Source organism: Canis aureus, chromosome 25 (assembly GCF_053574225.1).
Source record: "Canis aureus isolate CA01 chromosome 25, VMU_Caureus_v.1.0, whole genome shotgun sequence".
NCBI classification, from domain to species: Eukaryota; Metazoa; Chordata; class Mammalia; order Carnivora; family Canidae; genus Canis; species Canis aureus.
The window spans coordinates 64,958-79,893 of record NC_135635.1 but is presented as its reverse complement, the minus strand read 5'-3'; the positions used below and the strand labels follow the sequence as shown (position 1 = coordinate 79,893).

The 14,936-nt window shown below is 33.9% G+C and overlaps 2 protein-coding genes across 2 annotated transcripts; one reads left to right on the top strand and one right to left on the bottom strand.

The window, feature by feature from the left end:
- The first annotated feature begins 1,165 nt into the window (after positions 1–1,165).
- Positions 1,166–2,104, top strand: LOC144297530 (olfactory receptor 6C74-like). Its single transcript, XM_077871809.1, has one exon. It carries the CDS (start codon positions 1,166–1,168, stop codon positions 2,102–2,104), a length of 939 nt encoding a protein of 312 aa, XP_077727935.1.
- A 7,543-nt stretch (positions 2,105–9,647) lies between these two features.
- Positions 9,648–14,522, bottom strand: LOC144297529 (olfactory receptor 6C6). Its single transcript, XM_077871808.1, has 2 exons — positions 14,499–14,522; positions 9,648–10,607 (listed from the first exon to the last, which is right to left on the bottom strand). The coding sequence occupies exons 1-2, from the start codon at positions 14,520–14,522 to the stop codon at positions 9,648–9,650; spliced, it is 984 nt and encodes a 327-aa protein (XP_077727934.1).
- Between the last annotated feature and the right edge of the window lie 414 nt (positions 14,523–14,936).

Here is a 14,936-nt window from a genome sequence, read left to right as displayed (position 1 = left end):
TTCGTATTTTCAGTCTGTGTTTTAGACAGGAAAATAGTAAATACAAAGCAGGTGAGGAGGAATTTTTTGGTGAACTTCTTCTCCTTAAAATTTCTACTTACTAAGTTATATATTTTAGTTACAATTTGCATATTTTATATTTTTAAAATTTGTGTCTTATAATTTACATATTTTAAATCAATTAATTCTGTTTTCTCAAACTCATTATTCTATCTCTAAAAAACCTTACCATTTAGGTTTCTGTAAAGCTTTGTCTTTATCTCTGTCCATTCTTTACTTCTGATAGTTCAAACAATTTCCTGAAAAGTGATTTGTATATTTATATCTGCCTCTGTATAATTTATTCTCACTTTCACTTTATTTTATTTGACCTTCTTTCAGAACCATAACATGCAGAGGAAACCTGAATTTGTCTGATATACACACTGAAATTACCAGACTATTTCCACTGATTTTGTTTCAGGATACAAACTGGGAAGGGTGGATATTGAGGGAATGGAAACACTAGTAAGGATGGCAAATAAATATTTTCTCAATGCCTCAGAGTCACTTATCTGAAATTGTATCCCATTAGTCATGAAAGTAAATGAAACGAGAATCATTAATCATTTGAGTTGATTAGTTGAGGCAAATGGTTATGTTATGGTAGTCCTGTCTATTGGTAATGGAAATAAACATTTATTTTATTATTACCGGTCTTTGTGCGTGTGTGTGTATTTAAAATGTAATAGATGGGCTGCTGCACTTTTAATAACAAATACCACTTTGTTTCTAGTATGCAAAACTTTTGATTGAACAGGAAATGGCTTCTATTCCAATTCTTGTGCAAATTCAAGAGAGGAAAAGCATTTTTCTATGTTTGAAATGCCCCTCTAATTTCCATCGAATTTATTAAAAAATCAACAATTTCTACCATCTTATAGGTTATTCTCCAGTAAGATTACAAACTGAAGATGGAATTCTCTGTCCAGATAATCTGGAGACACAAACTATCAGTCTTCCTGGCATAATCATCTAAATATGGATGAGCATTATGTTACTCTGAAACATCACTTTGGTGACTTTTCTTAAACATTACTTATGACTGTTATTTTTCCATTGGGATCATCAATTTCTCTCTTTCTTTTTTCTTTCCTATTTAGACCTGAGAAAGTAGAGGACAGTAATGGGAAACCACACACAAGGGATAGTGTTTATCCTGGCAGGTCTGACTGATGATCCACAACTGAAAGTTACGCTATTTGTCTTCCTGCTTCTCACCTACTTGCTGAGCATCTCTGGCAACTTAACCATCATCACACTCACCCTGGTGGATACTCATCTCAAGACCCCCATGTATTTTTTCCTTCGGAATTTTTCCTTCTTAGAAATTTCCTATACTACTACATGCATCCCTAAATTGTTGGTTACTATGGCAACTGGAGACAAAACCATTTCCTATAATAATTGCATTACTCAATTGTTTTTTGCCTTCCTTCTTGGTGCATCTGAGTTTTACTTGCTGGCAGCTATGTCCTATGACCGCTATGTTGCCATTTGTAAGCCCCTGCATTACACAACCATCATGAGCAGTAAGATCTGCATGCAACTTGTCTTCTGTTGTTGGCTTGCAGGATTCTTTACCATCTTTGTACCCCTCCTATTGGGTCTAAACCTTGACTTCTGTGCTTCCCACATTGTTGATCACTTCTACTGTGACACAACCCCCCTGCTGCAGATCTCCTGCTCGGACACACAGCTCTTAGAGACAATGGGATTTATTTCTGCATCGATGACACTTGTGGTCACATTAATCATGGTGATAATATCATATACCTTTATTGCATTAACAATCCTAAAAATACCTTCAACTAAACAGAAGAAAAAGGCTTTTTCAACATGTTCTTCTCACATGATTGTGATATCCCTTTCTTACGGCAGCTGCATCTTCATGTATGTTAAGCCATCGGTCAAACAAAGAATATCTTTCTCCAAGGGAATTGCAGTGCTCAACACTTCCGTGGCTCCACTTTTGAATCCTTTCATCTATACTCTGAGGAACCAGCAAGTAAAAACAGCCTTCATGAACATGGTACAAAGGGTTGTTTCTTTCTCAAGCAAATGAATGTCCTGTAGTATTTTATATAAAGGAAATGAACAAAGGAATCCCTGCTAATATCAGTGTATCAGTAGTAGCTTCTAATACATAGTATATTTTGGTTGTTTTTTGAGTTTTTTTTCTTTCATGTTTAAAATTCATCTTTATCTTTTCAAGCTTCCTTTGAAGAAAATCTTTGTTCCAAAGAAGTTAATTTTCTTTATATCCTTCAAGACATTTTTTTCTCATTTTGCTTCCTTTACCTGTGAATATCTGAAAGAAATGGAGATAACCTTTTCAGTCTGTCTCTGTTTGTTATCTTTGAATTCTATTCAAGAATATAAAGTATTTTATTTATTTTATATTTAATGTAGCATGCAATGTAAACATTATTATTCTTTATTTGTACTTAATTACAACCTATTTAAAACTAATATTCATTTATATTTTTTATAATACTACCAAATTATTGCTACACTATTTAATAAAATGAAAAGGCAATTGTGGCAGAGAATAACCACTAGTGTTAATAATCAAATTAGAATATATTAGTTTACTTAAAAAAAGATTGTGGGGGCGCCTGGGTGGCTCAGTCAGTTAAGGGTCCACTCTTGATTTTGGCTCAAGTTGTGATCCTATGTCAGGCTCCATGCTTAGCAGGGAATCTGCTTCAAAATTCTCTTCCACTGCCCCTCCTACTTCTCTGTCTCTCTCTCTCCCTCCCTCTCTCTTTCTCTCTCTTCAAAATAAATGAATCTTAAAACAATTAAAAATATTGTGCATTATATTCAATTTAAATTGGTTGTTTAATTTGTGTTAGAGAACTGTGAGCATTTACAAATATTTAAATTAAATATGACAAATGACATACTAACAATCATAAGAACGATTGAACATAGCTGCCTCATGAAGAGTGGAGCAGCATAATAATTTCAACAAATACCTAAGCCTGGTTTTGAAATAATCCAGATATGCACAGCAACTTCAGATGAATTTATGAGTATAAATATGTTAAAGAAATTATAAATCACACACATAGATTCATCAGGAAAAAATAGAAGGCACAAATTACCTATGTTAGCATTGATAAAATGACTTCACTACAGATCCTATGGATATTGAAAGAATAATGAGATATTATGATATTATGAACCACTTTATAGGAAAAATAGATAATTTATGTGAAATGGCTAAAATCCTTGTAAAATATAAACTTCCAAAGCACTCAGAAGAAATTTATAAATGGAGTACTCTATAGCTGCTACAGTAAGCTATTTGTATTTAGAAATGTTCCCCACTCCCCCCACACACACACACACAAATTGAGGTTTAGATGGCTTCACTTATGAGGCATACCAAAAATTTCTAAACATTCTCCAAAAAACTGAAAAGGAGGGAATACTTGATTCATTAGTAAGCCATCATTATCATGATACAAAAACACAGGCAAGGCACTAAAAGAAAAAGTAAATTCAGAAAATATTACTTATGAGTACAGATATAGAAAATCTAAAATAATATATGAAAATGTGATCCATTAACATATAAAAATGATAGTATACCAGTACCAAGTGAGTTTTATTTTTTAAAGATTTTATTTATTTATTTATTTATTTATTTATTTATTTATTTGAGACACAGAGAAAGAGAGAGAGACACAGAGAGAGAGAGACAGAAACAGAGGCAGAGACCCAGGCAGAGGGAGAAGCAGGCTCCATGCTGGGAGCCTGAGTGGGACTCAATCCAAGGTCTCCAGGATCAGGCCCTGGGCTGAAGGCTGCGCTAAACCGCTGAGCCACCTGGGTTGCCCAGGTTTATTTTTTAAATGCATTGTCCATTTAACATTAGAAAACATATTGATATAATTCTTAGCATGCATACAACTAACAAGAAGACATCAAAAGGTGTGGGGAAAAAATAGTAGAATTGAGAAGAGAAGAGATGAATCCACTCTCATAGTTAGAAACTTCAATAACTGTATCCAAAATGGGCAGATCTAGCAAGCATAAAATTGGTAAGGACATAGTTAAACTCAACAACACCATCAATTAGCTGTGTATAATCGACATCTATAGACTATTTTAATCAACAATAGCTAAATATCTTTTCTTCGCAAGCTCACAAAGACAGATCATATTCTGGACCATAAAACGCACTTTAAAAATCTTGGAGAGTAGAATTGATACAATATTGGCTCTCAAACCACAATGGTGTTACACTAGAAATCAATAAAAATGATGACTGAAAAATCCTAACTAATACATGCATCATAGAAGAAATCTCAAGAGAAATTCAAATTTTTTTAACTAAATGAAAATGAAACAACACCTATTTAAAGTTTGTGGAAGGCAGTGGAAGAAGTGCTCAGAGAGAAATTTATAGCATTAAATGTTTCTATTAGAGAAGAAGAAAAATCTATAATCAGTTATCTAAGTTTCCACTGTAGGATATGGACATTAAAAGGGTCATAAGGAAACACTATGAACAATTCTATTAACACAAATTTGATAACCTAAGTGAAAATGACCATTCTTTGAAAGAAACAATTTGCAAAAACGCAAGAATAATCTGAAAAAACATATCTATTAAAAATTCACTGAATAGTTATTACCTTCTAAAACAGTGTCAGGCATTCCATGTTCATATTTTGTTAGATAGAATTCCGATACCACCCAAAATAATTTACAGATTTAGTTCAATCTCTGTCAAATTCCAATAACATTATCTTTTTAATGGAAAACTTTTAAAAAATGGGAAAATTTCATTCTCAGATTCAAATGGAATTGTAAAGAAATCCTATTATCCAAAACCATCCTGAAAAAAAAGACAAAGGTGAGAAGACTGACACTTCCTAAAATCATACTATGAAATAATAGTAATAAAAAAGGTGTGAAATTGGCATGAGGACAGATACATAGAAACGTGGAATAAAATGAAAAGTCCAGAAATAAGTCTATACATCTATCACTAATTTTTTTTACTAGAATATCAAAACATTGAATGGAGAAAGAACAGCCTTTTCAACAAATAGTGCTGGCATAACTAGATAATCACATGTAAAAGAGCAAAATTACACTCCTACCCTACACTGTACAAAAATCAGCACAAAGTATATCTATGACCTAGATATAAAAGCAAAAATATCCAACTCTCTTTAAAAGGGTGGATATATCTTCATGACCTCGGGTTTGGATTTGGCTATGGATCTTTAGATATGGTATGAGCAATAAAAGGATTAAATTGGGCTTCATCAAAATTAAATACTTTTGTTGTTCTGAAGACATGATCAAGAAGTGAAAATAAAATCTACAGAAAGGGAGAAAATATTTTCAAATTGTATATCTCACAAGGTTCTAGTATCCAGAATACACAAAAACTATTACAAATCAGCAACAACAACATAAAGAAATAATCCAATTAAAAGTGTGCAAGGATTAAAAGTGTGCAAGGCAAGGGTGCCTGGGTGGATCAGTAGTTTAAACGCCTGACTCTTCGTTTCCCTTCAGGTCATGATTTCATGGGTCTTGAGATCAACCCTCTGGCAGACCCAACACTCAGCAGGGAATCTGCTTGAAGATTCCCTCCCCCACTGGCACATGTGTATGTGCAAGTGCACACTCGCTGTCTCTCAAATAAATAAATCTTTAGAAAATGTGCAAGGATTTGAATACAAATTTCTTGAAATGAAGAACAAGCATGCAATGGTGCTCTATATCATTTGTCATTACGGAAATGCACATCAATACCATGAGGTACCACTGCAAATTCATTAGGATGGCTCTAATTTTTAAAATGAGGTATGGAGTAATGGAAACCCTTTTCTATTGTTAGTGGGAATTAAAATTACAGTCACTATGGAAAACAGTTTGGCGCTGTGTATGGGCTCGAGGTGTGTACGTCGTTTGTGTTATGTTAAAAGAGAGTCCACTAAAAATGACAGAACATCGAAGTCTATCACAAAGAGCAATAAACAGAGAAATATGGGCTTTCTTGGTTTCTTTCTTTGTTTTCACTTGTATATGACTATTAATGCAATATGTTATCCTTCTGGAAAGCTTACATTAAAGGAAAGCAAATTCAGAGAGTGTCATAGAGTTAGTGAAGTTCTGAGTAAAAATGATATGAGAATTTTGAGAGGATGTCATTGCTGGCTAACGGAATATTGAGGGAGGTTGGGTGTCGGTAACATTGTGTTTATGAGAATACTAAGAGAGTAAGTATACTTAAAGCCTTTCCTCCTTCTCATTTTTTTCTCTTTTCCTCCTTTTTCCTTCTTCCTAGAAGTCAGTTATGAGAAACCACACAACAGTGAAAGCCTTTATTCTTCTTGGACTGGGCGGTGACCCAGAATTGCAGGTGGTTATTTTTCCTCTCTCTTTCTTTCTCTTTCTTTTTTCGACTTTACCTACATGTTGAGTGTCACTGGGAATCCAACGACAATCACTCTCACCCTACTGGACTCTCAACCAAAGAACCCATGTATTTCTTCCTCCAAAATTTCTCATTTTTAGAAATCCCATTTACAACTGTGTCCCAAATTCCTCATCAGTATGGCAACAGATGATAAGAAAGTAGGAAAGCTGAAGGTATTCCATTTTAGGAAGGCTCCATCTCTGCTGGTTTTTGCTAGACCCCATTTACTCATGTCCATATTTTGCATCTGTAGAAGCCAAAAAAGCTATGTTCCCACTTCAAGGGGGATGCAAGAAAATTTACCATTTGCTGAGTTTTGTTCTAGGCCCCAAACACCTGATAACACCCAAGAAGAGCCAGATTCCAGACGTGTTCCTGGACATTATCTTCAAATAAACCGCTGACGCAGGCATCAATACCCCTACCTTTGGTAATTTATAGAATAATACCTATTGTTCACCTGAAACTTGCTTTTCTCTGGATTCCCAGAGAAATACCTACACTAGACCCTTTTCTGATACAAACCTTACTTAGCACCCCAAAACAACAAAGAGACTTGTTCTCCTTTCCTTTCCAAGTCTCCCAGACACTCCATCTGCTCCTCTCTGTCTGCCGCTTAAACTATTCAATAAACTCTGTTTCTACATTATCTGGCTCACATTTGATTTCTATTCTGTGTGAAGCCAGGGACCCTCTCGGCTGATCCCGTGGGACCCTCCACTGGGTCCTAGGACCCAGTCTGCATCAATAAGACCATTTCTTACAACAGTTGTGAGCACAGCTATTTTATACTGGCTTGAACGCAACTGAATTTTTTCTTGTGGTTCCTCAAGCCGATGTTTATCTTTGGACAAGTACTTCACAGACTCTGAGCAGATGTCCTTAAGGATTGCTGTAGTTATACATTAACTATTTGAATAATGTAACCCTTATTAGTGAATAAAGGGGTTCAAATAAGTTAACTCTTTTAATCTAAACAATAATCTTGTTTTCCAAGGACTTGAAATTCCTAATTATGAAGCTTTCAAAAGAAATGGAAATTAGAATTATGAGATTAGAGCATTGGAAAAATGTTTTTAATAGTTTTTAGAAGATTCTCAGAATCATTTAATGAAAGTAATAGTAATCATATTTTCAGTAATGAATTTTAAAAAATTGCTTGCAAATTTGTAAGTCAAATGAGAATTCCCTTTTGACCAAAATTTCTATAAAAATACCAAAGTCAGTTATTTTGTTTAGCAAATTCTAAAAACAATGGCAAGCAATTGAGGTCAGATGCATTTATATAGGGTTTCTAAACAGATGGAAGTATTAATCTAATTACCATGAACGAAAAGGAGTGAGGTAGATGAAAGATATGGTTCTATCACTTCCCTAAACCAAAATTAAGGGTGGAATATATACACAAAGGAAATAAATCTTTCCTGGCTGGAAGTTTGCTGAATTTTTTAATATGGAGGCTTACACTATTGTTGCCAAAGGAAAAGAATCTGTGCATTTTTTCTTCAGGTCAGAATTACTTAACATAATTTTGCTAGGTAAAAAACAAACTGGAATTGAGAGAAAGATTTTGGCAAATACACTTTATATCAGGTAATGATTTAATTGACACTATGCTGCTATGGAAAACATTGCATTTATTTTACAACAATTTTAGAAAACAGATCAGTAACATAGAGTATATTGGCTATATTCCAGACAGAGGAATGAAAGAAGTAGGAATAATATAATCTACATCTGTAAGACTACCAAAGTGAGTCTTACACAAAACCTTTCAACATTACTAAAATACTAAGTTTAAGTCCAAAATACAGTTGTGGTATACAGATCCCTTCAATTTCTATAGGCTTGTTTTCTCTATCTATATAACAGCATATGAAGTACTAATTGAACCACATTTTTGAATGTTCAAAATTAAGTGATATCTTTTACTGAGTGCTAAACAGTTTTAATAGCATATATTTAATGAACTATGAGATGTGGCTTAAATTTCTCCTACTTTAGGGGTCCCTGGATGCTCAACTGTTAAGCATCCAACTCTTGGTTTTGGCTCAGATCATGATCTCAGTATCCTGAGATCAAGCCCCTCATGGGCTCCAGGCTCAGTGAGGAGTCTACTTCCCCTTCCGCCTGCTCATCCCTACCCCCCTTCCACACACTGTCTCTAGAATAAATAAAATAAAAACTTTGAAAATTTTTCTCCTACTTTATATATGGAAAATCTGAGGCACAAAAATGTTATATATTCTGTGCAGTATTCCATTTTGTATTTGTAAGAAAACCTTTACTGAATTCAGGCTGAATATCTCAAAAACCCTTTTTAAAGCATCAGATATATGAATTCTCCAAATGTATGTCATTATCTAACACCTCTGTGCTATTCGCATATATTTATAACTCAGTCTTCTTTCCTACTGTATATTTTTAGTCTCAATATAATTATTACTTTCTCCTAAAAGTCCTCCCAGAACTCCAAAATTACTTAGAAGCTATATGGTATGCCCCATCATATTTTAATATCCCTTTATGACAACACTAATTATACACTATATATTAATATTAGAGTTAGGTGTTTGTCTCCTTACTTAAGGACAAGTTTCTCAAACATAAGGATTGAGAGCCTTGCAACATCTGAAATGAGAGATACACAAGATGTGTTTAATCAATTAACAAATTACGCATAGCAAATTATACTTATAAAAGGCATATTTTATTTAAAGTCATGGTTTCTAGTAGCTAACATACAATAAAAAATGCTATTTAAAGCTTGCATTACCACTTCAGAGAGTAAGTTATTGCAGCAGGGTGTTTTCATTAGCAAGAATAAAATATGAGGGTGAGACTGAGCTGCAGGATTCTTCAAGAAAATGTCCTATATGGGATAAGTAATGAAATAGAAAAACATGATCAGAAGAAATGAATGAGGGCGCCTGGTGGCTCAGTTGGTTGAGTGTCTGCCTTTGGCTCAGGTCATGATCCCAGGGTCTGGGAATCAAGCCCAGCATGGGACTCCTTGCTCAGCTTCTCCTGCTTCTCCCTCTCCCTCTGGCCCCCACTCTGCTCCCACTCTCTATCTCAAATAAATAAAATCTTTTTAAAAAAGAAATGAATGAAAGATTTTTTGTTTTTATGACAACGTTGTGATTTGTAGCAATTATCACAATTTTTTTTTTGAAAAATACAACCTTTTTTGTAACATATCCCAGAAGACTTCTTTCACCTGCTGGTTCCTTAGGGTATAAATGAAGGGATTTAGTAAAGGGGCTATTGAGGTATACAGCAAAGCTACACCTTTGGATACAGTCACCCTTTCTTTGGCAGATGGCTTAATATACATAAAGATGCAGCTCCCATATGTCATGGAGACAACAATCATATGGGAAGTACAGGTGGAAAAAGCTTTGGTCCTTTGCTGTGCAGAAGGGAATTTCATAATGGTCTTCATGATGCAAGTGTAGGAGAGAACCACTAACACCAATGTGACCACAAGTGTCACCACGGCGAAGATGAAAGACATCAATTCTAGGACATGTGTGTCTGTGCAGGATATCTGCAGGATGGGGGAAGTTTCACACATAAAGTGATCAATCGTTTTGGAAGCACAGAAATCCAGCTTGAGTCCCATGAGCAATGGGGGAAAGATGATTAGGAATCCAGTCAGCCAAGAAGCAAGTACAAGCTGATAGCACACTCGGCTGTTCATAATGATTGGGTAATGCAAGGGTTTGCAGATGGCAACATAGCGGTCATAGGACATAGCAGCCAGAAGGTAAAACTCTGTAACTCCCAGTAAAAGAATAAAAAATAATTGAGCCGCACAATTATTATATGAGATGGTTTTTTCTTTAGTCACTATGGTTTTCAAGTATCTGGGAATACATACCGTTGTGAATATGATTTCTAGAAATGAGAAATTACGGAGAAAGAAATACATTGGCATCTTGAGGCGAGGATCCAGCAGGGTGAGGAGGATAATGGTTAAGTTCCCCATCAGGCTCAAAGTGTAATTAAGAAATAAAAACACAAAAATCACAACTTGCAATTGTGGGTCATCTGTCAGTCCTAGGAGAATAAACTCTATTTCCGTTGAATGGTTTTTCATCTCTCTTTTATAAGCCTTATCAAATATACATAAGAAAAGAGGACAAACTCAAACATATACATGAATATAATATACTGTAGTGTAATGTGAATTAACCTATATATACACACATTAACATATATATATAACTATATAAAACCTAAATATATATAAATAGGCCTAAATGTATATAAATTGAATATATAGAAATTAACCTAAATACATATAAACTAAATGAATAGGTGCAGCCTGAGTGCCTCAGAGGTTTAGCGCCACCTTCGGCCCAGGGTGTGATCCTGGGGTCCCAGGTTGGAGTCCCACATTGGGCTCCCTGCAGGGAGCCTGCTTCTCCCTCTGCCTGTGTCTCTGCCTCTCTCTCTGTTTCTCATGAATGAATAAAATCTTTTTAAAAAATCCAAATGAATATATATACTAATTTCACATTTTAACTAAATATATATATATATTAACCTAAATATTTATATATTTACCTAAAGTGGAAAAGGACATATATTCTCTAATTTATCTATTTGTAAATTATTTTTCCATCTGAAATTTACAATGATGCATAATTACATGCTAAAGGTAACTCTAAATTCTTTCCTATCCATTTTTTCTCTTTATAGTAATATTTCTCACAATTTTTTCTCTGGAACTTGAATATTTTCTTTGGCTAATATGCATTTTTACCCATTCTTCCTGGGTCAACTCAACTCTACATGCATAATTTAAATAAAAGAAGATGAATCATTTTTAGTGTAGTTTTCCATCATTTTTTTTCACCTGAGCAAAAGAGACTAAGTTGTTCTGTGTTTTAGAAATTGTATCCGAGTGATTTTCAAAACCAGGATTTAGAGTTATATATGATAATTCCTATGATAGTCAATGACTAAGCAGGATTGACTTCCATTAATTAGATAAAGTGAATTTTTTTCTGCACTAAGAATACACAATTATTATCAACTTTCTTGACTGGCTATGCTATGACATTCAAATAGTTGGTTGTCTTTCAGGATATATAATAAATACAACAAAGGAAAACATGACAAAAACAAACAACATATTTTAATAAAAATATTCTATTTTTTTCAATTAACCTTTTTGAGGTGTATTCCTAATGTATCCACATAATTTGGGTCACTGCTTTTTAATATTCCCCCATATTTTTGTAAAACTATTGATTACTTCAGAAATTATTGTAAGAAAGTAAAATCTGCCACCCCAAAATGTGTCTCTTTGACATGACGATTAATTTAAGCTGATTATTTTTAAGAAATGGAAGTCTCAGAATGTTTTCCTTTTTACCTCCTCAAATGTCTAAAAGAATTTATATAAAAGACTTGCTCCAAAAAGGGAGATATTACCACAAATAATTATGGTTGTTTGTATGCTAATATGAATTGGCAAGATCTAAAATGTGGTCGAGAGGGAGGACCTTAGCAAAGTCTGGTTCTTAAAATTCTTCTTTATGTTCATTCTTTCTGTGTGGCCCAGCAAAAAATTGTTTCCCAAACACTTACTCTTTTTCATTTTCCTTTGAATTCTCTTCCATGTCTTTGAAGTCCCAGACCCCTACATCTTTGGAGCTCAAAATGGTAACCTCAAAAAAAAAATGGTAGCCTCCAATGCCTGACTGCCCATAATTCTCATAATCTTACAAAGCTCCCGTCCCATATATATGCAATTAATTTGATATTGTCCTGTTAATGTCTCATGTCAATTTAATTCTTAAACCAGCAAAAAAGAATCTGAATAGTAGAGTAAAATTTTTCCTCTCAAACATTATATTACTCTCTGTCCTTTCTAAGTATAAACATTCTATTTATTTCCATGTTATAGTATTCCATTTTATGTGAAACATGCTAGTCTGTTTCATTATATGTGTTACCTGCAACGTTTTAAAGGAAATAAATTATTAAAGCACTCTGTTATTTTTATTCTTTTGCTTTTGTCTAATTAATATTGCTGTTTCTTAATTTTTTTGGTTAGGAGAGGAACAAAACTAGGATTCTCCATGCTTAATGTGGTTTTCTGAAACAGATTTTAGGGAATAGCTTAAATTTTATTAATGGCAATTGAAGACTTGTAGTCTTCAGCTACTGAGTGGTCACAAACTTTTTTTATAAAAATGTATGTTTATGTTCATCTTAAAACTCCCAACTTTGCTCTATTTCTGACTTGAAAAAGTATGCTCTAGGAGTTATTCATACAATTTTGGTTACCAGGTGGATCTATCAGACTGTTCTAGAACTATGTTATTCCATTTGAGAAAACAGTTGCTCAGCATTTTTTCCACATCACTTAACCAAGGGCAATACATGATTCATACAGAGAATCAGAGAAAAATGAAATTTAGATGCAACTGTATATGAATAAGATAGATTACAATATCTGTTAATACACAGCCAACAAATGACTGTAGCATATAAGTGTAAAAACACTTATAGACCTTAAAAATTGAGAACTCAAATTCAACTCCCTGAATTGGACTTGTGCATTTGATATAACTTCTGATTTTGAAGTCAAGTTAAAATTATAGTTGCCTTACCTCCTTGAAGCTATTGTATCTAGTGTTCCCTTAAGTGTGCATGGCAGAGATGTTTCTTGACATAATTAATTATGATTTTACTCTCTTATCATCATATTTTATTTTCTGAGCTGGATACTTACTATGAATGATTTTTGTGGGAAGGACCATGTATATACAGTGCTTCTGTAAAGAATTTCCACATTCCCTCAGATTCATACTCACTTTGAAGCTCAGAACTCAAGTATTAATAATTTTAATGGACATCCATTTTCTATTCCAGATAAGTTGCATTTTGTGAAAGCTTGTTGTTACAATTGCTGTCATTCAAAACCTCAAAATGAGTAGTTATACTTTAAAATAAAATGAAATACGGCAACTGAAAAAGACTCGTGGCATCATCTGATGAAAGATAAGCAGCTGTTCCAAGAGAAATTCCATATTGGTCCCTGTACACTTATGAAATGCTGCAGTTTTATCACTTTCTACTTACTATAGGTCCAGGGGTTCTACTGAAATAAAGGAAAAGAAAACCTAATCTTTGGGGATCAAAGGTCCAAAAGTACTAATGACTGGCAATAAAAGACACCACTGTAATCCACTTTAAATAAAAGTTGAAGTAGAAGTATCCCAGAGGAGTATAATAAGTGATTTATAATAATTGATGAAATATTTAACAGGATCATCAGCAGTTCACTGTCCTGGCGCAACACTGAAAATTCCCAAACCGGTTTATACAAGCCCAAGACACTACCTTGCTTCCAATTAGCAAAGAAGCAATTTCAGACATTAATGTAAACCATCTTACACTCTGACACCTGGTAGTGAGTTATATTTACAAGTAACAAGCATAATATTTTATCAGATTAATAAGTTGAGGCTTCAGATGGATGTTTGATGAAATTATTTTGATCCTTCAACTGAACTGATTTTACCTGTAAAATACATTTTATGTTAATGCCCAAAACTAGAAATGATCCAATATCCACCATCTTGTAAATAGTTTAACAAATTACGGCATATGTATATAATGCAATGAATTAGATATAAAAAATGATTGAGGGGATCCCTGGGTGGTTCAGCAGTTTAGCCCCTGTCTTCAGCCCAAGGCATGATCTTGGAGTCCTGGGATCGAGTCCCACATTGAGCTCCCTGCATGGGGCCTGCTTCTCCCTCTGCCAGTGTCTCTGCCTCTCTCTCTCTGTCTCTGTCTCTGTCTCTCATGAATAAATAAAAAAATGTTAAATGATTGAATCTTAGAAATATTATGCTAAGTGAAAGAAGCCAAATGCAATATCTATATACTCTATGATTATATTTCTATAATTCAGAAAATCACTGAACTATAGGCATAGAAATCTAATCAAAGGTTTTAGAGGCTAATAGTGAGAATGAATGACCATAAAAGTGTCATGAGAAAACATTTTACAATGGACATATTTTATATCTTGATTGCAGTGGTGGTTGCATGACTATATATTTTTCAGAGTTCATCAAAATATATCCCCCCCAAAAGGTGATCTTTTTTGTAGTTAAATTCTATCTCAATAATCTAGCAAATATATTTGGATGTGACCTACTTTTTTTTTACTAGACTATTAATTAGATTACTTAGATGTGTACTGTCTGATATAACAGCCATTAGCCATATGTGGATATATGAATTTAAAGTGTTAAATATTAAATTAAAAATTAAATATTTAGTTCCTCACTTGGGGGTCATGGGATGGGGAACTGCTACTGTGCTAAGATCTAAAATCACCAAAATTAACAGTAATTTATCATCTCAGCCTTCCTCTGGGAGTTACAAGCCTTCATTAGACTCTAAAGTTCTAAAC

What these genes read in the sequence shown, in the direction of transcription:
- LOC144297529 (XM_077871808.1), bottom strand. Translation starts at nt 14,522, where the DNA reads ATGTTTTCTCATGACACTTTTATG. An exon ending in TTTCTCATGACACTTTTATG is followed by an intron (nt 10,608 to 14,498) that starts GTCATTCATTCT and finishes ATATTTGATAAG; the next exon opens with GCTTATAAAAGAGAGATGAA.
- LOC144297530 (XM_077871809.1), top strand. Translation starts at nt 1,166, where the DNA reads ATGGGAAACCACACACAAGGGATAGTGTTTATCCTGGCAGGTCTGACT.